The 27,354-nt window shown below is 51.0% G+C and overlaps 1 protein-coding gene across 1 annotated transcript in view; it reads right to left on the bottom strand.

Annotated features, from left to right (window-relative positions):
* Positions 1 to 1,993: 1,993 nt before the first annotated feature.
* LOC141993742 (putative cation-transporting ATPase 13A4) overlaps positions 1,994 to 27,354 on the bottom strand; it is a 66,398-nt gene continuing 41,037 nt past the window's right edge. The window contains exons 17-30 of the mRNA XM_074963331.1: positions 26,545 to 26,656; positions 20,438 to 20,562; positions 18,205 to 18,368; positions 16,887 to 17,009; positions 16,445 to 16,524; positions 15,111 to 15,153; positions 14,359 to 14,468; positions 12,935 to 13,031; positions 11,907 to 11,979; positions 9,970 to 10,144; positions 8,969 to 9,189; positions 7,129 to 7,217; positions 5,381 to 5,461; positions 1,994 to 3,298 (exon numbers count right to left, since the gene is read on the bottom strand). Of these exons, the coding sequence (XP_074819432.1) occupies positions 3,077 to 3,298; positions 5,381 to 5,461; positions 7,129 to 7,217; positions 8,969 to 9,189; positions 9,970 to 10,144; positions 11,907 to 11,979; positions 12,935 to 13,031; positions 14,359 to 14,468; positions 15,111 to 15,153; positions 16,445 to 16,524; positions 16,887 to 17,009; positions 18,205 to 18,368; positions 20,438 to 20,562; positions 26,545 to 26,656 (1,715 nt within the window). The 3' untranslated portion in view covers positions 1,994 to 3,076. The remainder of the gene's footprint in view (positions 3,299 to 5,380; positions 5,462 to 7,128; positions 7,218 to 8,968; positions 9,190 to 9,969; positions 10,145 to 11,906; positions 11,980 to 12,934; positions 13,032 to 14,358; positions 14,469 to 15,110; positions 15,154 to 16,444; positions 16,525 to 16,886; positions 17,010 to 18,204; positions 18,369 to 20,437; positions 20,563 to 26,544; positions 26,657 to 27,354) is intronic.

Here is a 27,354-nt window from a genome sequence, read left to right as displayed (position 1 = left end):
TCTGGACCGAAGGAGACAGGTGTGGAGAAAAGAGAGAGATCCGGGCACTGTCAGCATAGAGATGGTAGTTAAATTTGTGTTTGCAGGTGTGATTATGCAGTGAGAAGGGGACCCAGGCAGAACCCTAAGGAATTTCCACAGAGGGTCTGTCTGCACTGGGTTCCAGCTTGAGTAGACCTACCCAAACTAGCTATGATAACAAGCGGAAGGAGCAGTAGGAGAAGAATCAAGATGGGTCAGAATCCTGGAACGCAAGGAAGGACAACATTTCAAGAAGAGCATCAGCAGCAGTGTTCAAGTCGGCTGGCCCGTCAAGGAGGATGAGGATTGAGTACTACTTCTGAGGTTGGGCTAGGAAGAATTCTCAGAACAGACTTTGAGAGTGGTTTCAGGATGTGCCGGGGTGAAAGCCAAACTGGAGAGGGCTATGATGGAGTACACACGCACACTCATGCTCAAGTGTTCCTTTTAGAGTGAAAGTGGCTTTTCAGTGTTTCAGATATATCAGTGTGAAAAATTCCTAGTCTCCTGAAGTGTCACAGAGAATGACAATATGCAGGGTGTGAAACCACATGAATCAGCGAACAAAATCCCTCTTCTGTTGACTGTTTTATCAGCTTTGTTGCCCAGCCCAAGAGAGCTGGAGGAGGGGAGCAAGGCTGGGTGGGAACACTTGGGAGCCTGCTCTAGTCCATAGAACAGGATACTTAATTTGCAAATCTCAGCAATTTTATTAGATTTTGTTTTTTTAGAAAATGGAAATCCCAGAAACACGCACTAATCAAGGAGAGACTATCTGAAGTCAATGTTTTTATATCTGTAAAATAGATTTTAATTTGAAAATAAAGTGCGGTCTTATATTACAGCTACATCATTTAAAAGAACAGCAAGAGTAAGAGCATTTGTGAGCATTATTAGAGATGGGCCTGACCCAGATTCCCGATCCAACCTCCAAACACAGAGATGGGGTATGACTCTGTGTTGCCCTAAGGTCCCTTTATGCTACTCTGGCAACGTAAAGAGGTGCTGAAGGCCTCCAGTCTCCCCATGGAGATTCTCATAGACTAATGGGGTCTGTCCATACTGCAATTAGCCACCCATGGCTGGCCCGTGCCAGATGACTCGGGGTCGCGGGGCTCAGACTTAAGTGCAGTCTACACGCTGGGGCTTGGGCTGCAGCCCACGCTCTGGGGCCCTCTCACCTCCCAGGGACATGTACACCGCAATAAAACAGCCCCTTAGCCTGAGCGCCGCAAGCCCGAGTCAGCTAGCACGGGCCAGCTGCGGGATTCCACAGGTGTCATTTGACCACTGTATTTGGGGGGGGCAAAGCACGCAGACGTGCACATTGAAGCCAATTCCCTTGGCTCACTGGCTCTCTCCCCCCGCCTGCAGTGGTACCCGGGCTGCCGGTGCTGGAGGGGACGGAACGGCTTAACGGGGGGGCCCCAGGTGCTGCTGGCAGCCACTCAGGCACCGGCTGCTGCAGCCATGTCGCTGCCCTGGTGCTGCTGGGGCCGCCTCCCTGTTGGGGCTGCTGCTGCCGCCAAGGGACACCACCTGATGGGCTACTGCTTTCCCCCCACCGCATCCCCTTCTCTTCCCCATCCCCTCCCCCTTCCTCTCCCCTCTGTCCTCTCCCCCAGCCCACCCCCCTTCCCCATTGTCTCTTCCCCCAACACCACCCTAACCCCTGCCCTGCCCCCCCCACCCCGTGGGCACTCACCATTATACAGGAAACAGGGGGGCACTAGGACCGCTCCACCCCCTCTGCTCCCCCCAAGCCGAAATGTGCTGTGGGGGGAGGTGCAGCGTGGGAAGGACAGAGCCCCTCTTCTCACCCCCTCCCACCCCCAGCAGGCCGAGCAAAGCAAGCCCTGCAGGGCAGGTTGGCACTCGTAGAAATGGGGGGGGGGAGTGGTACATGACCCCATGTAACCCCCCCACACCTCGCTTCTGTTTGGGGGGGCAATGCCTCCCCCCGCCTCCTCCAAACTACATCCATGTGGGTTTTTAATTGCAGTGTAGACGTAACCATAGATGTCAAGGCCAGAAGGGAACGTCAGGATTTCATAGGATCCTCTAGGCTGCCTCCTGCACGTTGCAGGCCACAGAACCTCACCCCCCTCCCCACTCCTGTGATAGGCCCCTGACCCTGGCTGAGTTGCGGAAGTCCTCAAAGATGTTAAAGATTCTCCGTGTGAGCAGGCTCCCTGGCAGCAGAAAGCTGGTAGAACGGCTCTGCACTGTCCCTGTTGCAGCCGTGGCTGGGTGATTCTTGGAGGGGGCTCGGGCTCTGTTGGCTGTCTAAGGCCCCGAGTGGGCCATGTGCAGCTCAGGCAAAAATCGGAGCAGCTGTGAGGCTGCTCTAACATACTGCAGGGGTGAGCCAGGGCCAGAAAAGCTTCCTTTGGTCCCTCCAACTCTGTTCCTACCCTGCGTGCATCTCAGCCTGGGTGGGTCATCGGGTCCCCAGTTTGGGATCTGAGCTTACCGCTCCAGTCTACCACCGTGATGGGCTGAATCCAAACACCCTGAACTGCTGGGATCCAGATTTCCAACCCCCAAGCTTCCATGACAGCTCAGACCAGGCCAGGACTCAGGGAGACCTTGTGTGGCAGCAGGAGGCAGCAGAAGCTGGGAGCTAGGGAACCAGAGAGTCTGTCTGTGTCCAGCCTCAACAAAGAGCCGAGTTCTGCATGCTCTCTGAGGGGCACTGCGGGCAGGAGCGTTGGCTCTGCTCATTACCAAGATAAGGCCCTGGCCTGCGCCGTGGCTGAGGACTCCTCTGACTTACCCCGGTGCCAGCGGCCACAGCTCACTGGGGCAGTGCCACACAACCTGGGCTGCCTGTGGGGGAAACCGCTGTACTGGCTCTGTGCCACCAGAGCCGGATTTAGGGCCACGTTATGCTTCTGGTGTGTCACAAAGCGACCCCGGCATGGGGAATGTGGGCCCAGAAGTTCAGCCAGGTGTGGGGATTCAGCCAATCCCAGCTCTAGCCTTACGTCTTTCAGGCCTACTCCTTTCATGGCCAGCTGCAGCCTTTTCCTGGGCATCTGCCCTGCCACTTCCTTCAGACCATATCCTCATTGCTTTCAAACACCGGATTCCTGTAAGCTACCCTGTTGTCCTCCACTGGTATCATCCTGGACTCTGAGAAGACGGTTTCATTCAGAGGAGGCCAGGCTGAGTCCTGCTCCAGCATCCTTTGCAGCCTCTTGTAAAGGCTCTTGGACTGGTACTGGAAGCACTTTTTGAGCAGCATCCAGAGGGCCCTGTTTTCAATGACCACCTCCTGCAAGAGTAAGGGCCAAGAGTGAACTACTGACAAGACGAGAGCATGGCTTTCCCCCTTCTACCGCAGGACAGGCTTGGTACAAGGAGTGGGAAAGCAACTCTCCCACCCTGTCCTGCTGATACACCTCACCTCACAAACCCTGGGCTGTCCACTTCAAACCCTCAGCTCTAACACTCCTGTCGCTAGTTACACCCTAGCCACCCCACTCAAACCACTGGGCCTTCACAGCTCTGAAAATCAGCCCAAGGTACTGAGGGCTTCTGGCAATGTGGTGGATGGTGCTTCACTCCACACTGCCTAATTACTGGAAGGTGAGAGAGGAGTTCATCTCTCGATGTTCATTCAGTCCTGGGTCCCTTGGGGTAGCTGCCAGCAATGGGTGCCAAGCAGGGCCATTGATCCACTAGGATCTGGAGGGGGATCACCAGTGCTGCTCACATGGGCTTCCCAGCATCCACTGCCGGTACACCATTTGGCTACTGTTGACTTGGGATGGAAACGGAGCAGTGACCTAAAGAGTAAAGGTTCCCGTGATCAACACCCTGAACCATCCTCTCTGCACACAGGCAGGTGTATTTCCTTTAACAAACTCTGTGTGGCTCCAAGGAGTTGGGAACTCTTCAATACCCCGTAGGTCTAAATTCAAGCTGCAACTCGCCTCCCTTCCCCACCAGCTTCACTGACCTGCTTCATTGCCGTGCAGCCAGTGTGTGGGGGCAAAGGAAAGAGGGTCCAGCATGGAAATAAGCCAGAGCCACATTGTCTGTACAGAGGAGGAATCTCATGCTTTCTGCATGCACACAATTAACTTCTGCTGTAAACCAGAAGGGATCGCCAGCCTATGAATAATTCACATAAACAGCTTCCCTGAGAAGCTAAGTTGGGGGGTTTCTGGTCAAAGCCCACTCTGGATGATCACATTCAAACCTATCTAGGTGTCCTCTGCAGTTTCAGCAGGATATGGTGTTCTTCACCGCCTGCCCTACACCGCTCTCTGCAGTGTCTCTGCAGCTCGTGAAGCTGTAGCTGGATGTGTCTGTGGTGGGCAAATGGAAAGTTACTCACCAGTAACCAGTAGTTGCTTAAGGACATTGCCCCATGCCTACCTCTGGGCACAAGCCGCCTTCTGGAGGAGCCAGCCCCCTGGGGCTGAGTCCCTCCTTGTGGATACGACCATTCAGGTCTGACTTCTCAATGAGAGCTGCCTCCCTTCCTTCCGCTAATCTGCAGCATTTGAGTGGAAAACTCCGCAGATGAGGAAGAAAATCCAAACCCTTCTCTGGCCCTGAGAGATGGGCCAGCACCCAGCAGAAGCAGTGGTCCCAGTGCCAGCAGCTCATCTCATGAGGAAAGGATCTGAGGCTGGCATGCAGCAGCCTACTGCCAGGTTTGGACATTTGGATCCCAGTGAGCGCTGCTCTTCTAGATGTTCCCATGCTTGGTTGAGCCGGGGCAGGGACCTCTGCCATATGGGAGTGATATGCAGAGCTAACACCCTGGGAAAAGCATCCTTCCCCAGAACGCACTGTGGAGTTTTGGGAGCCGGTTGGGCTCCCTCTGCAGAAAGAGCCCTGCCGATAAGCTACTGCAGGGAGGGGAAGAATGAAATTCTTAGCAGCACGGGAGTCCCCCTACCAGCTCAGACCTTAGTCCCCCCCATCTGGTGCCTGACCTGCCCAGTGCCGGATGCCAGGAATATAGTCCATAATTAACCAATTGGGCACTGTGGTGCATAGGCCAGGATAGCAGAGGAGGTGGAGGGTGTACACAGTTCCTCTTGACCCCTGTAGTAGTAAATGTGCCCCCCAAGCCCAGGGCTGCTGTCGGCTGTTCCTAGCAGCCCTACCCGCGTGAGACTGTTGGTTATGAACGGGCCCATCTACAGACACAGCATTTGGCACTATGAGCCTGTGTAGCCGCGACTGCCACCTCCAACTCCACCGTGCAACCGAGTCCTTCCTTTCACCCCTTGTAAAAGCGTTTGCCATTAATTCTGCAAGTGACAAGGGAGTGGGGAGTGTCCAGACCCATTTTGCTATTTGGACAATCTTAAAGGTGAAATTAAACACAGGCTCTCACCTCTACAACAAAGGACACAGCAAATGTGACCAGCAGCATTATCACCATGGAGACTCTCCAGAAGGTCGGGGTGCACACGAGCTGGGAGAAAGGGAGATGGAAGCCAGTCAGCAATGTGTGTGCACCTGCAAGCATTTGTGTGAGCTGACATCATCAGAGCACAGCATCCTTGTTTGGCTGGATGTAGTAGCCACTACCTGCTGAGCTGACGGAGGTGAGCTTGCCCTCTAGCATGATGAAACCCTCATAAAGAAGAACTGAAATAGCCTTTAATCTCATGACTCAGCAGAGAAAATAGAGCTGCAGCTTTGCAACAGGAAATCTAATTTCTCTCTTTCTTTTTTAAAGACCAAGAGCGAGAGAGAGGTCATTCCCGCTCCGAATCCAGATCCAAACTTCCCAAAGGTTGGCTGTCTTGGAATCTCTGGTGTTGGCTCAACTCATTTGAGGACTGGAGCCCAGATCCAAAGTATGGATTGGTGCTTTCACCCAGAGTTTGGGTTCCCACGTTTTTCTATTTTTCCTCACCAAAGATGGAGGCTTTATCTATGATGTAAACTAAATTCCTCTCTTCCAAGCAGATTCGAATAAGATCGCTGTCATGACCATTCTTCCCAGAGCCAGTTTTAGTCTGTTATAACAGCGATGGTGAGAATGTGTTACTGTGGGTTTGGAACTACCTGGGATAATGCTTCCTTTAAAGTGCCAGCTAGTGGCTGATTCTGTTAACTGTAGCTGTCCAATTACAACATGCGCTGCTTGCTGGGAGTTGCTCTGGAGGGAGAGGCATTTTCAGCATGGCTGGTTGGTAAGGAGCAGTGAAATCTCAGATCTGTTTCCTGCATGTCCCTATTTCCTGATGCAGTTACTGTAGCCCTGACATTGCTATCTGAACTCAAATGCTACTTTAGTGCACTGTGGGCTAGGCCATGGTAGACTCTGGACTGTGAGCATGTGCCACACGTTAGACTACAGTTGGGTTTTCTTAGACTGTGATTCTGGTGCTGGTGCAAGGCGCTTGCCGGCAGCCCCAGGGAATGCCGTCCTCTCTCTGCTTGCAGAGCAGGGCCAGCATGGATGGCAGCCGTGCAAGCTTCCACACCCCGCCCCTGCCCCATGCTTTAACACTGACCTGGTGTGGCCACCTCCAGGTGTACCCACTCCACAAGGACACCGAGTGAGGTGGGTTTGATAATGTAGACACCTCTCCGGTAGGGACTGGACCGAACAATACACATAGGTCTCTATCCAGCTATCAGGTGGTAAGAGTGCCCAGATCCAAGCTGGTTTCAGTCTGGCAATGTAGAGGTGACCGAATGCATATACCCAGAGCCCCAGGAACTGCTCGGTCCTTCTCATCTGACTCAACCCTACTTTAAACTTAGCGTGGCTTCAGACTTACTGGACCACCCAGTGAGACTCTGTGCCTGATGTCAGATGTGATCCTAGTGCAGACTGTTAACGAAATACAGTAGGCAGTGGTGTTGTAACCATGCCAGTCCCAAGATTTTAGAGGGACAAGGTGGGGGTTGTAATATCTGTTATTGGACCAACTTCTGTTGGTGAGAGAGACAAGCTTTCGACCTTACCTCACCCAGGCCTGAGGAAGAGCTCTGCATAAGCTCAAAAGCCTGTCTCTCTCTCACCAATAGAAGCTGGTCCAATAAAAGATATGACCTCACCCATCCGGGGGCTCTAATGAAATACAGGGTCAGAGCACAGAGAACACGTCCTGACATGATACTTACATCCATCTGGGAGTAGAGACCGTCAATGTCGGCAAACACAAAGAAGACACAGATGCCCAGCTGTACTGCTAGCACAAGTACAAATATGTCTAAGGGACAAGAGCAGTCAGGTGAAACAATGTGGTTATGAGCGTCCGCAGCTGCTCACATGTACTCCTGAGTATCTCCCCCATCATTACCATGCCATGCAAAACTTCAGTGAAACTGGGAAGAGTTTGGAGCAAAAGGAAAATAAACCGAGTAAAAAAAACCCAGCATTGGTCAGTCAAGGGCACACATGCGAGGCTGAGACAAGCCTTACATGTATAGATTTTAAGGCCAGAAGGGACCATTGTGATCTAATCTGACCTCCTGCATCACAGAGGCCAGAGAACCTCACCCAGTGATTCCTGGATCGAGCCCGGTAACTTGTGCTTAGAAAGAAATCTAGGGTGAAATCCTGCTCCTGTTGAAGTCAACGGGAGTTTTGCCATTGACTTTCATGGAACGCAGGACATCACTTCTGATCTTAATTAAAGACTGCAAGTGACAGAGAATCTATCACATCCCTAGGTAAGGTATTCTAGGGGTGAATTACCCTCCCTGTTAAAGTGTGCCCCTTATTTCTAGTCTGAATGAGTCTGTTGTCAGCTTCCAGCCACTGGATCTTGCTTCGCTTTTGTGTGCTGGACTGAGAAGCCCTCTCCTATCAGAAATCTCTTCAGGCAGGTACTTGCAATCACAATCAAGTCACCTCTTAACCATCTTGTGGAGAAATGTGATGCTCACGCCCTTCCCCGCCAGTGCCCCTAACAAAGAGCCAGACATGCAGTCCTCACTCTGGGTTAATTCAACCCTAAAGCAAGGAAAATTCCAAGAGAGTTTTGCCTGATTGGGAACATTAGGACCAGCCCCTCAGAAAGGATTATCAGCCCAATGAACACCTCCCATTGCAGCCGTCGGGGCTGGACCCACTGAGCATTTCCTGGTGGAATCTCACAGAGGTGAGGAAGGGAGAGCTGTGCTGCAAGGCGAAGGCCTAGACAGCTTCCTAGGTTTTCTTCATTTCTGACTTCTGGTTGGGCCTTGTGAGCGGCCAGCTGGGGGCTCAGGAGTGCTTTCTCCCAGGTGGGCACCAGAGGCCATCAGAGCGCACTCCCAGACAGAGCCAGGGACTTTCTCCTTTTCAATTTGTCTTTGTGGGGGCCAGGCAGTGAGTTAATAGGCAGTCAGCTCTGGATTCTCATTGCTATTCTGGCCCTTGACTGGGTGATGTTCTGGTTTTGGTTTAGTTTTCCTTTCGGATGGGCCCAGACTAAAGCCCTGAATTCTAATCCTCTCAGACATTGGTTTATCAACATGCTACAGGGGGCACAGGCCTTCTTAGAGATACCCAAAGCAAAGGTTAGTGGGTAGCAGGCACTTTAATTCTGGTTCTTCTCTTTTTGACATGTGTGTCTGATCCACATTAGCCTTGGAAAGGCCGCCCACCCCACCAGCCAACCAGACACCAAATACCATTTGTTTGTAGTTTGTTTCATACCAGTTCAGGGGAGCTGATAAACAGGCTGCCCTTTTCTAGATTCCTCTCTTACTGAAATGTGCCCCAGTCACCAGCTCAGATCCTGAGCATCAAAGATCCACAAAGCCTGGGCCAAATTCTGAGAGGTGCTGAGCTCCAGGAACCATTGTAGCCATGTGTCTCAATCAGTTAGATGCTTTTGAAAAATTGTTGGTCCCCTATTTTTGAAATGTTGGCCAGCAAAGCTTTTGCCAAGGTGTTTCCTAGTGACCTGGCTTTCTCGGGCTCTGAGCCAGGCCATGCTCTGCCTGTCGCACAGAATCAGTGCATTGTACTCACAGTTAGTGTATACGGGCTGCCGGAAAGGCTTTCCCTTGGAGAACACCAGTGCTACCATGAGGCAGTTGATGGTGCTGAGGAGCCAAACTGTGGTGTTTTCATAGCTCTTGTAGCCATTGTCCACCCCCTCTCTGCCATCTGCATGCTCCATCCCAGTGAAGCCGATGGTGGCAGCGGAGGAAGAATTCTCCACATGGCTTTTATTCCCGCTGAGGCAGGCACTGTGAAAGAGGAGGCCTTGTGGTCAGTAATGACAGCCGGCAAGGCTGTACCAGCCTCCAACTGGGACTCCCAGAGCGTTCTCAGTCACTAATGAATGGGCCTCCGGCAGCTCTGAGAAGGCGGTACCTTTTGTTATCCCTGCTTTACAGATGAGGAAGCTGAGGCGGGGAGAGGGGAATTGACCTGCCCAACAGTGAGGCAATGGCAGAGGTAGCACTAGATCCCCAGTCTCCTGACACCCTGTGCCTGTGCGCAAACCACTAGACCACACTTCCCCTTCCCAGATCTTTGCCATCAGTTGTAATGGGACCCAGGCGGCATATTGACATTTCCATGGAACCAAACAGGAACCTTGGCAGCAGTAACTACTGCCCAGATACTCTTCCTTTTGCTATTAGAAATTGTACCCAAGTGATCTAGAATTCCTGGACTATGCGTAACACACCAGGGCCAATGACTCGTTCAAGGAAAACCCCAGCCAGTCTCCACCAGCCTCCTCAATGTGGCTGCCAAAGCAGATGCACGCAGAGTGAGTCTGAGCACTGTGATGAACGTCATCAGGTGTTCACCCTCCCCTTGCCCCACCTGGCCTAGCAGTACCTGTGCTCTGGGAGCTCACTCTCTGGTCTCTCCTGCTCGACCATCCTGCTGAGTTCAGCAGCAGCTATATTACACATAATCACTCCTCTGGGGCCTGGGCCTAGCCCAGTTCCCAAGCTTGTCAGTAGCTACATGTACGCCAGCCCCACTGTGTTTGGAGTCCTGAGCATGGGGCTTACCTGTAGATGTTGTGCTGAGCGTACCAGGGCTGTTTCTGGACGGTCACAAAGCCAAAAACCTGCATGCACAGACTGAACAGGATGTTCAGGACCACGGACAGCAGCAAGGGAGGGGAGATCAGCTGGCCCGGAGGCCTGTATGGGACCAGCTTTGGGTAGGCACCGTTCAAACTCACTGATAGAAGAATGGGGTTTTTTTTTACTAGTATATCCAAGATACCAGCAGCTTAACACTATATTATCAGCCATTTAGGGTTAATTAACAGCATCTGACATCTGTGAAGTTATTTTGGAAAAATCCCAGGCCTGCTGGTCCCCTCATGGGCACGCTGGTGGCTAGCTTGGCTTCAGGGGAGTTACTCCTGATTTACCCTAGCATCAGGGAGAGGAAAAGCTCAGTGGAATATCCTGATGCCAAGCAGGGGGTTCATAGCAAGGAAGCTCTCATCAGGCACCAAGAGTCATGGCTGGCACTTTTAAAACTGATGTAATCGAGGTCTTTCCCCAGCTCTCTGAACCCCACCATGTGCAGAGCACTGCTGTCTGCCTTCACACACTCACAAAGCACTGCAGGCGTAGCACCCCTGTCCTTACTCTCCCTGTTCTTAGAGCTCCCCAGGGATTTACTCTTGTCTGTCTCAAACTTGTCTTTCTCTTTTCCCTTCTCTCTTATCTAGCACTGGTTTCCGCCTTCCACCAGCAGTGCCCAGCTTTCTACTCCACTGCTTCTGACGACTGGCACATCCTTATTGCGCGTCTCTGCCTTAGCTCTCCGAACCATTTTCAACCTTAAACGAAAACCTCTTTCCTGCCTGGCCTCTTTTTCAGATCTGTGCGTCCACAGTGTTAGATCTTATGATGTAAATCTGTAATCCTGGTCTTTAAATGTGGAGAGTGCTATGGAGAAAATTCACAGTAAAGCTGTCTTGTTTGTCTACAGTGGCAAGATAGAGCAGAGGAGAGTGTATCCATGAGGCTATTCCTTCCCCCACTTTCCCTTATAACATTACACTCATCTCTTTAATGCACAACGGTAATGCGCTGTATGGGCATTCAGTTTATTATATGCTGTATTATGAGTGGCCATCAGCTGCAGACCCATTCTCTCCCATACAGGCTTTTACGGAGCTGACTTGTTACAGCTGTTGCAGTGAATTATAGTGACAAGAGCCAGATCTCGGAACAAGCTGTGAATCCCCAAAGGGGTTCTAAACAAATCTGTTGGGCCACCCAGTGCTGGGTTCTACATGGTCACGCTGGCTGCTTGCACAAAGATTTTACTCTTTGGTCCCAGGGATTTTAACCTCTATCAAGGAGCAAACGAGCTTCTCTGATTGCAGTTGAACTGGGGACTGCGAACTTTTGACCTTACCCCACTGGTTGTGGCTTACTATCGGGCCCTCCCGCAGTGTACCCCTACGCTCTTTCACTTCCGCATGGCTTCCTCTGTAACTGCTGCCCCTGGGATCTTCCAGCCTTGCCTCATGAGGAGAGAAGGCCCTGAGTTTCCTTTCCACCTCAAGTTTCTCTGCACAAGCTGCTGTTGTCTCTCTCTCATAATGACAGGTTCCAGAGTAGCAGCCGTGTTAGTCTGTATTCGCAAAAAGAAAAGGAGTACTTGTGGCACCTTAGAGACTAGTCTCTAAGGTGCCACAAGTACTCCTTTTCTTTTTTCTCTCCCATGAGGAATTCTCCTAGGTACTGAGAGTCACTCCAGATCTGGCTGCCTATCAGCCCAGCCCCGAGGATTTCCCATCTGCTCACAACCCTTTTCTCTTATTGCGCGGTAAGCCCTCTCTGCTGATTTAAATATACTGTATTCACTGCAGGGTAGCTTTCTTTTTCTTTTTCAGTGTGCAGGATTATACACGTCCAGGGGGAGGAAATTAGCTGAGATCTATTCTCACAGCGACACAAAAGGTGACTATGGAGCTTACTTGTTATACCAATTACAGTGGTAAGAGCCAGATCTTGGAATAGAAATTGGTAATTCCCAAAGGAGTTTAGTTGCTGAAAGGAGAAACAAAAAGAAAACAGAAATCAGACATTTGCCTTAGGGTTGTTTGTTTCATAAACCCACAGTGTTTCCATAGGGCTAATAATCTGCAGTTTGTTTTGAAAGCCTTGGGAATGCTATTCAGCCAGATAATCCGACAAAGTGGGTATTCACCCATGAAAGCTTATGCTCTGATATGTCTGTTAGTCTATAAGGTGCCACAGGACTCTTTGCCGCTTCTACAGATCTAGACTAACACAGCTACCCCTCTGATTCTAGCCAGATAATGTGCACCATGAGTGACAGTCCTTCCAACAGAGGCACTGTCGCAGAGCTTGCACTAAATACAATCGTTTTGTGCATGGCCATTGTGCAGGCTAATGATCCTTCCAGCTCATTCAAAAAAATGAAGAGAGACTGATCTGAAGGGGCAAGTTCTTTTCTTGATACCAGATGATTTCTGAATGCAAATCCCTCCTCCCTAAATGGGAAGGCTCCATCCAAAGGCAATTTAGGGCGCTCTGGCATTAATAGCCAATGCACTTTTTAACAGCTGAAAAGTTTCCCTGTGCTCATCTGCCAAAGTACCTCTCTCCTCTCCTATAGCCCCCCCTCTGCAAGTAATCCCTTAGCCTCTCTTCTCACCCTCCATCTCCTGTGCACATGCCTTTGCCTGAGATAGCATGCTGCATCTTGCCTTCTGTGTGTGCATTTGTCTGGCTCTGCTTTGGGCCTGGCCCTTCTCCCCCTGAACTCAGTGGCAAAAGTCGCTCCATTTTACAGATGCGGAGACTGAGGCACAGAGCAGTTCAGCAACTTGCCATAGGTCACACAAGGAGTCTGTGGCTCAGCTGGGAGAAGAAACCAGCTCTCCTGGCTGTGTCTTGGCCATTAGACCCTCCTCCCCCTCTACGGGAGCAGTGGCCTGCTTCTGTTCTAACTGACAAACTCCCGGTCCCAGAGCCATACCCAGTAAAGCAGGAGAACACCAAGATACTGGATGGTGCTGTACAGTGCCATGTACTTAAACATGCAGAATGAAGTGACAAGAGCAGCGCGACCTTGCCTGTGACGGAAGAGAAAAGATGATAATGATTAGAGGATGGCGGGGGGGCGGGGAGTGCAGCTTTCCTCAGTCCTTTGAAAGTCGGGTTGAAAAGTAGTGCATGAGTTATGGGATGATGAATCCCTGACAAATTATCGCTTGGGCCTGTACTTCCTAATCAGAATTCTGTAGCAATGAATTCCTTTGCTGCAATGCTGCTCTGCAGCAATAGGAAGTGACCCTGCTAACCCCGACTCATGGGAGTAGTCCTGATGCCGTTCGCCTCAAGACACTTATAAAGTGCATTGAAAATGTAAAGTGTGCTGGGGGTGCGAAGAGTTCTCAGTAAGGCAACAATACACCAGGGGGCTCTTCCCCGAGCTTTTCAAATCAATGGAGGAACATGGCTGTCTCAGCTGCATGAAACCAGGGCCCTGGCCTTCCTACAATGAAACCCAGTAGCTCATCAATTTCAAGTGCAAACAAAGCAGAGGAGTGTTCTGGGAGGCAGCAAGCCTATTAGTTAGAGCAGTACTCTAGCAGTCAGGACTCCTGGGTTCTATTCCCAACTGTCCTACTAGCTCACTGTGTTGTGTAGATACAAATCCTGTCCCTTTAAGCTGTGGTGGGTGGGTTGTTGGAAAAGGCTCTAGGCAGAAGCTCTACAATAAAGCAGCAGAGAGAGAAGTGCTCAGGATAACACTGTTTCCCTTATTCTGATAAAGTTCCTTGTTCAGTGTCGGAAGAAAGTGACTTGTTCTGTGATCCTTGACGTTTGTCACATGACATGTGTAGCCTTGGGCAACTGATTTAGAGCCCAGTCCTGCTTCCCTTTGCTTCAACAGGAGCAGGATCTAGTCCACAACTTCCATACCCTGGTTTTCCAATCAGTAAAATGGGGATAATGTTATTTCCCTACCTTGCAGGGCATTGCAAGGGTTCATTATAAGCTTTGAGATCCTCAGGGGATGGCACCGCAAGGTGTTATTTTGTTAGCTGTTTGGACAGTGTGGCAGGGCCCTGTGATGGAGGACACTATAGCAGTGCCCAGATTTAGCACAACAGACACGTGTGTCTCTTTCTATGGCTCCTTCTTCTTCTTCCTCGTTCCCTGGCACTGAACCCATTCTTAGCCACATGCTCCACAGCTGTGGCAGGCCTCCCGCTTCGCGGCTGTGAGGAAATGAATAGTCCTTGTAGTGAAAGCTGTGCTCTTGGACAGGAGCAGTGCAAAGCGCATCCTCAGGGCCATGGAGTTTGATGTATGTTCTGCTGTGAAAGCCCAGGTGTAACGTGGGACAGGAACCAATTTCTCTGCAATAGCAGTGTGCGAAGAGCCTGTGCTCACCTGATCAGCTCGGGCACACACTCTATGCTGGGGGTTTGGGACGTGAAAGGCGAAGCCACCGACGCCTCCTGCTCAGACAACGATATCCCAGCATGGGCCATTTTCAAAGCCTGAAATACACAGCGCTGGTCAGTACCCTCCTGCCGGCAATGCACACTGACTGGCCAGCCAGCCCGCCAATCAACGCCATCCGTGTACTCCACGGGGGCACCGGGAGCCAGCCAGTGTCACCCCAGAAGTGCCCAATACAGGCTGGTGATGGGGCATGGCCAGTCCCTCTGGGAGATGCTCTAACTCATCTCCATAGTCCCCTCCTATGGCATGTCAGCTGTATCTTCCAGCTGCCTTCCCTGGCATACACCAGGACATAGGAGCGGGAACTAGAGGTGTGGGGGGTGCTGCAGCACCCCTGGGGTCCCAGTTGCTGTCCCCATGCACCCGGGGTCTCAGCTGATGTCCCGCATGCTCCGGGTTTCGGCTGCCAGCCCTGTGTGCCTGGCATCCTGGCCTCAGCTCATTGGCTTTTAGGGGAGATGGGATTGGTCTCAAAGGCCCTAATTCTGCAACAAGCTCCACCTGTGGATGGCTCTGGTCCCTGGGTGGAACTCACTGAAGGATCATGGCCTAAGTCCGCTGTCCTTAATGCAGCTGCTCTGTGGAAAACTTGCTTCTCCAGGGCTACTAAATCTGGAGTATTTCCCTGGCACTGAAATGCGCTTCTCAAACAATGTTTAAGTTGGGTTTCCACTCACCCCACAGTCATTGGCTCCGTCTCCGCACATGCCCACAAAGTAACTGCAAACCAAACCAAACAGCATTTCAGCACGGGCAAAAGGGAGCCCTGTAGCGAGTGGGGGGGTTAGTTTAATGTTTTGATGGAAAGGGCTGCAAGGACTTGCAGGGCTGGAACCCAGGTCTGCTGGCTCCTGGGTGGCTGTGATGTCTACACCACCTCCTGACAGTGTGGGGACATGCAGAATAGCAGCTGGTAAGCCCTACGGATTCTACCACTGGATGCCCCACCCACAGAGATCCTTGCTGGTGGAGCCTGCCACATTCCCTGACTGGCCCAGGCACGCTATTTAAGGCCTAGGGAAAACTGCCGGGGGCTGCCTTGGCAACTAGGCAGAGCACTGGCTTGCTGCTGCGAACAGCCTGCGGTGCACTCCTGACACCTTGCCTAGCTCCTGGTCCTGGTCCCCTGCTCCATTCCTGACATCTCGCCCTTCCTAGCTTCCCCTAATCCCACTTTGGCTGGCTCCTTTGGCTAACCCAGTGTGGCTCCTCGACCTTCACGCTGACCTCATCCTACACCGTGCCTCCTGCATAGACTGCTGCTTCTGGCCTGGACCGTGTACCCTGAACTCAGACCATGTCCTCTCCAGCCTAGGCCCTGTCCTTGACCCGCCTGCCTCCCATAACTGGGGTCCTGACAGGGGCTACATTAGTGTAAGTTATTCTTTATATTTCATCGGTAAAGTCCCAGCTGGCAGGCTGGGTGACTGAAATACGTCATGCCCAGGACTCTGGATTTTGTGTGCTCCTGAACTGAATTCACCTCAGCTGTCTATACTGAAGATTTTCTGAAATTCTCCCAGTTCCTCTAGTGCTGGTGCAGACTGAGCCTAGCTGCTTCTTCCACTGTGTTCTCGAACCCCAAAATAGGTCTTGATGAGAGAGAGGTGAAAATGCCACCAGCATCAGCAGAGCTGCAACTCGGGGAGATTTCCCTAAATCTTGTGTGTAGGCGACAAGCTCCTCTTTTTCTTGCCAGTGAAGCAGCAGGACACATGTGAGATGGGTGAGACCACAGGAAAGTCTGAGTGCGGGACATGTTATGTTTTGGGCTGCCCAGCCTGCTAGCTGGGACTATAAGGCTATCACAGACCCCCTCAGTGGCTCTTCTTTAATGTGCTTAGGGGAAATATTTTCCAAGCTATATTTTCATAGGAGACTCAGATTTGGGATTTCCCATCAGGCACACAGTTTCCAGTTCTAATTCCAAGCTGCTGGACAGGAGCTGATGATTCTCATTTGACTCCCCTCCAGCCTGTGAATTAATCCAGCACTTTGAAAAAAAACTTACTCCAACTTTTGAAACTCCTCCACCAGGCTGGATTTCTGACCTGGAGACATTCTAGCAAAAACTGTCCCATTGACCAGGAGCTGAAAGGAGAAAATGATTGAAAATCCTTTAGTGTGCTTTTTCAACTCCACTTGGTTAAGAAGTCCAGCAGTGATGAGTGTGAATAAGGAGCAGCATAAGTCCTAAAACTCACTTCACATGGGACTTCTGCAGGATCTGAAAACGGAATGGGCAATGAATGAACCTGCACTGTGCCTCCGCTAAAAAGAAATCAGGGAACAAAGGACTGGCAGGTTGTTTGAGTCACCAGCTTAATCCTAAATATGCAATGGTTCGACTTAACTAGACTGTTGTGAGCAAAACAAGTCGAGAGCACTTCTAAGAATGATCTCCCCAGAATTTACCTGGAGCAGGGCCACAGTGCAAATAGCCCACAACTTACCTTCGGAAGTAAATAGCTGAAATGCTGTGTAATGACCTGGTAGGATTTTCCACTCATGGCAAAATGGTAACTGCTACGTCCAACTTCAGAGCGGAATCTTCCCCCAACTTGAATGTAAGTCTCCTATAAATCAGGCCAGAGTTATTTCCATACGATGGACTTAAAAGATGACCTGGCTGCACTCAAACCCTGGTGCTCTATTGTGTAGAGAGGAAGGATGTCCAGTGGTTAGAACACTAGACTAGGAGGTGGGAGACCTTGGTTCAGATCCCTGCTCCTCTGTGACCTTGGGCCAGTCCCTTAGCCCCTCAGTTCCCCATCTGTATAATGGGGGGATAACAGTTCCTACCTGCCAGGGGTGGTGTGAAGATAAACACATGAAAGATTAGGAGGTGCTCAGATGCTAGGGGAATGGGACCAGGTAAGTAATGTAGATAGATATTGGCTCTTCTCAGGCCACAGCTCTTTGGCAATAAACTGTAGAATTAATAATACCCGATGCGGGACCTAGGATGTTAACGATGCTGCTGAAACTGGATTACAGGCAAGTGGGACCCACTCAGAACTTTGGGGACCTCTCCAAGGACACCTGCAGTCATCTTCTCCCATCCCTCTACATCCAGTAACGAGCTCTGTCAAATAGGGATCCACTCCTCCAACTGTCAGTGACTCAGATTAATATTGATCTTTGGCAGGGAAAAAGACACCATCACAGGCACATGTCTCGGTGTCATTGTGTATGTGTTTTCTTACCATAATTACAACTTGTGTACATAATTTTTTAAAACTGATCTAATCAATGTTTTACTTGCACATACAGGGATTTTCCTCTCTGCTCACCTCTGTTCCACCCCTTCTAGTCAGGGCAAGGCTGTTCCCTGCCGGGCATGCTCACAAAGTCTAAGGGCCAGCTGCCCCACACAACATACCATATGAAGACACAGTCTTGAAACAGGTTTCAGCTACCATGCTGGGGTTACCAGTGGGACTGGGACAAACCTTTAACATGGCTCCTGGAAAGCCATTCTCAAGACTAGTCTAGAAGGGTTTGCAAAATCAGCGTTAACAAAGTCACATCCCAGTTCATTAAAATGGCAACACACTGAAATACGAGTAAAGCAATTTAATGATCACTTTCTCTTTAAACACTTTCCCAACACAGCATGTTCTGTAGCACAGATGGGGACTAACAGGCAGTCTCTGATGTCAGGAGTACCAGAGTAACCCCAGTGAGTTACACCAGCATCAGTAAGAGGGCCTAGATGCCAGTGTACCATTTATTCTCCCATCACCTGAGACCTGCCCATTTAGCACTCACCAGGTTTCTGTAGCCATTCGGTTTGCTTTCTTCCAGTAGCTTCCAGGTGATGGATGCTGAGGGGGAACCTGATAGTTCGTTTGCTTCAACGAGAATCACTTGACTGGTCTGAGAAATCATGCCAGCATTTTTGGCCACAGTAACCGCTGTCTGTATGTTGTCACCTAGAAAAATCAAGTCGGGGGAGGGGGGGGGAGGTGTCATCTGCAGTTTTGTCTAATGTGGATTTTAAACCTTGAGGCTGGAGGAAATGTAAACTTTTCCCTGAATTCCATGTGATCTCACAGACTCTCGGTACCAGAGAGATTTCAATGGTTGCATCTGCATGTTTTTATAATACTGTTGCCTTCCATTCACAATGTACCGTTCATCCTAAGGATACCACAGAGCTTTACAATCCCTTTGATATACACAGAGTTCACTTTACCCACTGTCGAAACGCTGGAGTGGAAAATGGCAGTTGTTTAACAGCACAGAAAAATGGTCCACAGCCATTTTGAATGTGAATGAATTTTTCTAGCTCAGGCCTGCCTTTAAAATTAACATTTTATCTGGTCTGGATTGAATCCAGCTGAGAAAATACTAATGGATTCCCTGTCAGAAGGGGACCTATGTACCGGTTCAGCCTGGAAGAAGGTAAAAGAATTAAATGCTGAATTGCTGCTGTAACAGTGACGGAAAATTCCTCAGTTGTCCTGGCACAGCCTTAGGGTAGGCTGGGTACCAAAAAGGGGCAAAAACCAAGAAAGCACAAACAATGTAACTGTACCATGAGAAAGCTCACTGAGTCCTTCTCCTGCCATCTAGGGTTGCCAACTTTCTAATCGCACAAAACTGAACACCCCTGCCCCTTCCCCAAGGCCCGGACCCCTGCTTGTTCCACCCCCCCTCCCCCCGCCCCTGTCGCTCGGTCTCCCCCATCCTCACTCACTTTCACAAGCTGGGGCAGGGGGTTGGGGTGTGGGAGGGGGGTGAGGGCTCTGGCTGGGGGTGTGGGCTCTGGGGTGAGGCCAGGGATGAGGGGTTTGGGGTACGGGAGAGGGTTCCGGGCTGGGGCAGGGGGGTGGGGTGCAGGGGTGTGAGGCCTCCGGCTGGGGGTACAGGCTCTGGGGTGGGGCTGGGTTTTGGGTGCAGGAAGGGTCTCTGGGCTGGGGGCTGAGGGGTTTGGCATGCGGGAGGGAGGTGAGGGCATCGGCTAGGGGTGCAGGCTCTGGGGTGGGGCCGGGGATGAAGGGCTTGGGGTGACGGAGGGGGCTTAGGGCTGGGGCAAGGTGTTGGAGGGATTGCGGGGAGTGGGCTCCGGGAGGGAGTTTGGGTGTGGGAGGGGATTCTGGGCTGAGGCAAGGGGTTGGGATGTGTGTGTGTGTGTGTGTGTGTGTGTGTGTGTGTGTGCGCGCGCGCATGTGTGCGGGGTCCCAGTGGCACTTACCGTGGCTCCCAGGAAGTGTCCACCAGGTTCCTGCAGCCCCTAGGTACATGGGCGGCCAGTGAGGCTCCATGCGTTGCCCTTGGCCCCACAGGCGCTGCCCCCGCAGCTCCCATTGATCGCGGTTCCACCGTGGGGCACAAGCAGCCTGCGGCACCCCCCTGACCACCCACTGGCCTAGGGGCTGCAGGGACCTGGCGGCCAATTCCGGGAGCTGCGTGGAGCGAGGGCAGACAGGGAACCTGCCTTAGCCCCAGGCCCCTGCTGTGCCATCAACTGAACTTTTAACGGCCCGGTCGGCACTACTGACCAGAGACACCAGGGTCCCTTTTCGACCTGGAGTTCCGGTCGAAAACTGGACGCCTGGCAACCCTCCTGCCATCCCCCCACAGCACCCCGCTCTCCCACTTTCATTGCAGGACAAGGGGGACATGGAGGAGGGGAGGCAGAGAAGGGAGTGGGACAGAGTCATTGGCACGTTACGCAGAACCAGAGATGACAGCAAGAGGCCTGATAGCCGGGGGCAGGGAGAGAGATTCTGAGCCTAAGTCAGCCCAGCAGCTGGACTGTGGAGAAAGGGGGCCTGATGGAGGAGGAAGCCAGGGCTGCATTAGGAGTTCAAGGGGCTGGGATAATTGTCTGAAGGGGCTGGGCTGATTTTCAGGGACACACACACGTGGTTCAAGCAGGAGTCGTGACTCTAACACGGCTGCTTCCTGGGATACAATTGACTGAAAGTCACTATTTCTTCTACTCAACGCCAGTCCCAAGCAACAGCATAAAAGAATGTCCCTGTGTAGCAGCTACCTGTGACCATAACGCTCCTGATGCGGGCAGCACTGAGTTCTTCCAGCACAGGCTTGGTCTCTGCCTTCAGCCGATTTTCCATTATCAGAAGGCCCAGGAACGTCAGGTCGGACTCCACCTCCTCCCTGAGAATGAAGAAGACAGAGACGTGTCTTACTAATCTTTCTGGAATCGCAGTCCTGTTTATGTCAAATCAGCCTATTAGCAACATGAGCCTATTCCAGTTCAAAATAGCTTTTTCAATTAACTAATTAGCTCTTCCAACACCCTCCTGAAGTATGTCTGTCAGTATTAGTAGATTTCAGAGTAGCAGCCGTGTTAGTCTGTATTTGCAAAAAGAACAGGAGGACTTGTGCCACCTTAGAGACTAACCAATTTATTTGAGCATAAGCTTTCGTGAGCTACAATGAAGTGAGCTGTAGCTCATGAAAGCTTATGCTCAAATAAATTTGTTAGTATTAGTAGAGAAGTTACCTACACCTGGAAGCTTTGCAGATCAGTGATACTAGCTGGCACTGGTTGTATTTTGAAAGGAGACTGCCCCTTTCTCTCCCTGTTTCTCTCTGTACTTTCCTTGGTCTTGTGGCACCTTAGAGACTAACAAATTTATTTGGGCATAAGCTTTCGTGAGCTAGAACCCACTTCATCGGATCCATGAAGTAAAAGATAGAGGAGCAGGTATAAATACATGAAAGGATGTGGGTTGCTTTACCAAGTGTTAGGTCCAGTGGTGAGCTGGAGCCGGTTCGCACCGGTTTGCTAGAACTGGTTGTTAAATTTAGAAGCCCTTTTAGAACTGGTTGTTCCGCGAGGGACAACCGGTTCTAAAAGGGCTTCTAAATTTAACCGGCCAAAAGTGGCCTTAGGTGCCGACTCCATGGGTGCTCCAGCCCGGAGGTGAGCTGAGGCAGGGGGGCACGAGGAGGGCTGCCCGCGGTGCAGCAGGTAACCCGGGGGGAGGGGGGGCGCAGGGGAACCGCTCCCCTCCCCAGCTCACCTCTGCCTCCCTGGGCCTGAGCGGGAAGCCGCCGCCTGCTTCTCAGCCTGCCCCGGCTTCCCGCCGAACAGCTGATTCGCGGGGAGCCGGGGTGGGGGGCAGAGAAGCAGAGCGGGGCGGTGTGTTCAGCGGAGGAGGCTGAGCGGAGGTGAGCTGGGGCCAGGCGCAGGGCGCGGAGCTGCCGATGGTTGCTCTGCACCCACCAAATTTTCCCTGTGGGTGCTCCAGCCCCGGAGCACCCAGGGAGTCGGTGCCTAAGGCGCGACTTTTGATGTGATCAGTGGGTGAGTGGCCGCTCCCCCTGCTCGCCCCCTAGCTACGCTCCCCACCCCTAGGAGCCAGAGGGACCTGCCGGATGCTTCCTGAGAGCTGCCCCAGGTAAACACCGCCGGGACTCCCCACCCCGCCCCCCAGCAGGTCCCTCTGGCTCTTAGGGGTGGGGTGGGCACCCACTACGGTGGCCCACGAGACCCTCCTGCCCGGTTCTGGGGGTAGTCAGGGGACAGGGGAGAGGGGTGGATGGGGCAGGGGTCCTGGGGGGGGGCGTCAAGAAACGCGGGGGGTTGGATGGGGCAGGAGTCCCGGGGGGCGGGGGTGGGCAATGACCCCCTTGTGGGGTGAGGAGGGAACCGGTTGCTAAGATTTTGGCAGCTCATCACTGGTTAGGTCAATCTAACGAGATACATCAATTAACAGCAGGATACCAAGGGAGGAGAAATAACTTTTGAAGTGGCCCATTACAGACAGATGACAAGAAGTCGTGAGTAACAGTAGGAAGACATTAGTATTGGGGATATTAAGTTGAGGTTTTGTAATGACCTAACTACTCCCAGGCTTTATTCAGGCCTAATCTGATGGTGTCTAGTTTGCAAATTAATTCCAGTTCTGCAGCTTCACGCTGGAGTCTGTTTTTGAAGTTTTTTTGTTGAAGAATTGCCACTTTGAGGTCTGCTATTGAGTGACCAGAGAGACTGAAGTGTTCTCCTACTGGTTTTTGAATGTTATGATTCCTGAAGTCACATTTGTGTCCATTTATTCTTTTGCGCAGAGACTGTCCGGTTTGGCCAATGTACACAGCTGAGGGGCATTGCTGGCACATGATGGCATACATCACATTGGTAGATGTGCAGGTGAACGAGCCCCAGATGGTGTGGCTGATGTGGTTAGGTCCTATGATGGTGTCCCTTGAATAGATATGTGGACAGAGTTGGCACTGGGGTTTGTAGCAGGGTTTGGTCCCTGGGTTGGTGTTTTTGTTGTGTGGTGTGTAGTTGCTGGTGAGTATTTGCTTCAGGTTGGGGGGCTGTCTGTAAGCAAGGACTGGACTGTCTCCCAAGATCTGTGAGAGTGATGGGTCATCCTTCAGGATAGGTTGTAGATCCTTGATGATGCGCTGGGGAGGTTTTAGTTGGGAGCTGTAGGTGACGGCTAGTGGCGTTCTGTTACTTTCTTTGTTGGGCCTGTCTTGTAGTAGGTGACTTCTCCATACCCTTCTGGCTCTCTCAATCTGTTTCTTCACTTCAGCAGGTGGGCATTGCAGTTTTAAGAATGCTTGATAGAGATCCTGTAGGTGTTTGTCTCTGTCTGAGGGATTGGAGCAAATGCGGTTGTATCTTAGAGCTTGGCTGTAGACAATGGACCGTGTGATGTGGTCTGGATGAAAGCTGGAGGCATGTAGGTAAGCACAGCGGACAATTTATACCTTCAGGTCAGCGGCACTGCTATGGGTACCCGCATGGCCCCTCAATATGCCAACATTTTTATGGCTGACTTAGAACAACGCTTCCTCAGCTCTCGTCTCCTTACGCCCCTACTCTACTTGTGCTACATTGATGACATCTTCATCATCTGGACCCATGGGAAGGAAGCTCTTGAGGAATTCCACCATGATTTCAATGATTTCCACCCTACCATCAACCTCAGCCTGGACCTGTCCACGCAAGAGGTCCACTTCCTAGACACTACAGTGCTAATAAGCGATGGTCACATAAACACCATCCTATTCCGGAAACCTACTGACCGCTATACTTACCAACATACCTCCAGCTTCCATCCAGACCACATCACACGATCCATTGTCTACAGCCAAGCTCTAAGATACAACCGCATTTGTGCCGATCCCTCAGACAGAGACAAACACCTACAGAATCTCTATCAAGCGTTCTTAAAACTGCAATACCCACCTGGTGAAGTGAAGAAACAGACTGACAGAGCCAGAAGGGTATGGAGAAGTCACCTAATACAAGACAGGCCCAACAAAGAAAGTAACAGAACACCACTAGCCGTCACCTACAGCTCCCAACTAAAACCTCTCCAGCGCATCATCAAGGATCTACAAACTATCCTGAAGGACGAATCATAGAATCATAGAATATCAGGGTTGGAAGGGACCGCAGGAGGTCATCTAGTCCAACCCCCTGCTCAAAGCAGGACCAATCCCCAATCAAATCATCCCAGCCAGGGCTTTGTCAAGCCTGACCTTAAAAACTTCTAAGGAAGGAGATTCTACCACCTCCCTAGGTAACGCATTCCAGTGTTTCACCACCCTCCTAGTGAAAAAGTTTTTCTTAATATCCAACCTAAACCTCCCCCACTGCAACTTGAGACCATTACTCCTTGTCCTGTCCTCTTCTACCACTGAGAATAGTCTAGAACCATCCTCTCTGGAACCACCTCTCAGGTAGTTGAAAGCAGCTATCAAATCCCCCCTCATTCTTCTCTTCTGCAGACTAAACAATCCCAGTTCCCTCAGCCTCTCCTCATAAGTCATGTGTTCCAGACCCCTAATAATTTTTGTTGCCCTTCGCTGGACTCTCTCCAATTTATCCACATCCTTCTTGTAGTGTGGGGCCCAAAACTGGACACAGTACTCCAGATGAGGCCTCACCAATGTCGAATAGAGGGGAACGATCACGTCCCTCGATCTGCTCGCTATGCCCCTACTTATACATCCCATCACTCTCACAGACCTTGGGAGACAGGCGAGTCCTCGCTTACAGACAGCCCCCAACCTGAAGCAAATACTTACCAGCAATTACATACCACACAACAAAAACACCAACCCAGGGACCAAACCCTGCTACAAACCCCGGTGCCAACTCTGTCCACATATCTATGCAAGGGACACCATCATAGGACCTAACCACATCAGCCACACCATCCAGGGCTCGTTCACCTGCACATCTACCAATGTGATAGATGCCATCATGTGCCAGCAATGCCCCTCTGCCATGTACATTGGCCAAACTGGACAGTCTCTACGCAAAAGAATAAATGGATGCAAATCTGACTTCAGGAATCATAACATTCAAAAACCTGTAGGAGAACACTTCAATCTCTCTGGTCACTCAATAACAGACCTCAAAGTGGCAATTCTTCAACAAAAAAACTTCAAAAACAGACTCCAGCATGAAGCTGCAGAACTGGAATTAATTTGCAAACTAGATACCATCAGATTAGGCCTGAATAAAGACTGGGAGTGGTTGGGTCATTACACCTAAACTTAATTTCTCCCTGCTGTTACTCACACCTGCTTGTCAACTGTCTGTAATGGGCCACTCTCTTATCACTTCAAAAGTTATTTCTCCTCCCTTGGTATCCTGCTGTTAATTGATGTATCTCATTAGACTGACCTAACACTTGGTAAAGCAACCCACATCCTTTCATGCATTTATACCTGCTCCTGTACCTTTTACTTCATACATCTGATGAAGTGAATTCTAACCCACGAAAGCTTATGCCCAAATAAATTGGTTAGTCTCGAAAGTGCCACAAGGACTTCTTGGTTTTTTGCTGATACAGACTAACACGGCTACCACTGAAACCTGTTTCCTTGGTCTGTATATGAAGCGCAGTGTATATCTAGCTTTGGAGGTTGTTACTGATTTCATTGTGGCCTTGGGGACCAAAATGGAGCTGCAGATCCCTAGCTAGTTCTAGTCTACAAGGTAACTGTAACATTGGCATAGGGGTGGGAAAAGGGGTCACATATGGTATCTCACAGAGACACCAGATTGTATTTACTGAGTTAATAAATAAAAGTATGTTTGTTTGGTAACTACCAGCTCTGCAAATCCAACTTCAGATCGGAAAGTCAGGCTGGCTTCTTTTTGGCTCTTGCATCATCGCTGGCAACAAAGATGCTGGAAGCTAAATTCCACCCTCCATTACACCTCTTCAGCCTCCATGGCTTCAAACTCTGCCCTGACTCACACATGTGCAACGCCCTTGGCTTGAATAGAGTTGTACAAGGACCAGTGAGAGCAGGGTTTGGCCCTGCCTTTGGAACTCAGTTAACAATCATGTTGCTGCAGCACGGAGTCAGAACAGAACCCAGCTCTCTTCCAGATGTGGGCTGGATCCGGGGGGTCGACTGGAGGGAAAGGACCAAAACTTGTTCTCGTCATTCTGGCATGTGGGGTCTGATTCTGCAAATGCTCACTGTGACCAGATCAGCTGAGTCGCAGGTGCCACTTTAAGGGTCACTTTTCAGAGCAGAATTGCACTTTGCAGCTTGACCCACAACTTCACAAGAAAAGCTGCCAGCAATATCCATATGTCACCTATTGTACTGGTAATATTGCCCATAGGACAAAACAGTATTGCGAAATATGTTGCACGCCTATAAGTTTGGGTGTTAGGCTGGAGAGCTCAGGTAAATTCCTGCCACAGCCAGCAGAAAAGATTCCTGCGTCCCTAGACAGGTCCACGATCCTGATTTTAAATGGAGACTCTCGAAGCCTGCCTCCTGAACTCATTCATTGCCTACTCCTTCCACAGCAGCGCCGTCAGCTCAGCCTACAGGGTATGTGTCACTGGAGGGTTAGCCTGGGCTCCTGTGCATGGTTTTGCCCAACCCACCCCATCCACACACACAACCCTCAAGCACATGCTTATTGCACTTTTGACCTTAAGTGTATGGGTTGGGGGATGGGTTAAAGCCTGCTCTGTGCTTTAGTTTGGGCTGGAACCAGGCTACTTTGCACTGAGGATGCAGGCAAGGTCATGTGAGAGTGCAGATAGTCCTCCAAAGCCCTTCCCACAATCTCCCTTCCCCATGGCTGGACAGCTACAGAGCCCAGTAAGTCAGTGGCAGTCATCTGTTTCTTACCTTGTTAAGCCAGCTGCCTGCCTCCCTCCCTGCAGAATTTTGTGCGCCAGTCCGATGACCCTGAAGCCCCGTGCTGCATAGAGCTGAAGCCCACTGGCAAAACCGGGTGGCACTGTGCAGGAGAAAACAGTGACAGTACCCTGAACAAACCACCTGGAATTAAGCTCCACCTTCCTGAATGAGGGTTAATCCCTTTGGGGCACACTGCATTAGAATGCAGTTGTGTACCTGTTGTCGTGGCATTGTACATTCCTGCTGTAGCCGGGCTGTGTGTGTGTGCAAATGAATGTCCTCTCTCAGCCTTTGAAGCCACCCACCGGGGGAGAAGTACATGGACTAGTTCAAACTGGATTCTCCAGAGACCAACAAAGAAAGGACTTTGGGATAAAAGCAGTGTTGTGAACTGGGTTGTGAACTGACTCAGGGGTTTCTTCCTGATCCAGCAAACCGACTAGACCCTGGGGCCACGCAGGGCCCCAGTCCTTAGGGGAGGATTGGAAGGACTGGGCTTACTGCGGCCGCAGAAGACTGTGCTCTTGTTCTGAGCCAAAGCTCTGCCCTTGTAACCACGAAGAAGCCCTGAGGGTGAAGCGATGCCTCGTAAACTTATTAGCATGTGCAGCTTCTCTCACTGTTTTTAATATGTTTTGTCTATGATGCTTTTCGCCTTAAGAATAAAAGCTGGCTGGCTTCGAAAGAGCTGTGTGGTAACATATATCTGTGCCAATCCCTCTGTGATCCGCCTCTGAAGAGAAAGCAAGCAGATCTGTTTAGGCAGACTCTCTTTGCTGGGAAATACACAGTGCAGGC

The sequence above is a fragment of the Natator depressus genome, chromosome 9 (assembly GCF_965152275.1).
Source record: "Natator depressus isolate rNatDep1 chromosome 9, rNatDep2.hap1, whole genome shotgun sequence".
Lineage (NCBI taxonomy): Eukaryota > Metazoa > Chordata > Testudines > Cheloniidae > Natator > Natator depressus.
The sequence above is the reverse complement of the archived record's forward strand: the minus strand, read 5'-3'. Positions and strand labels throughout refer to the sequence as shown.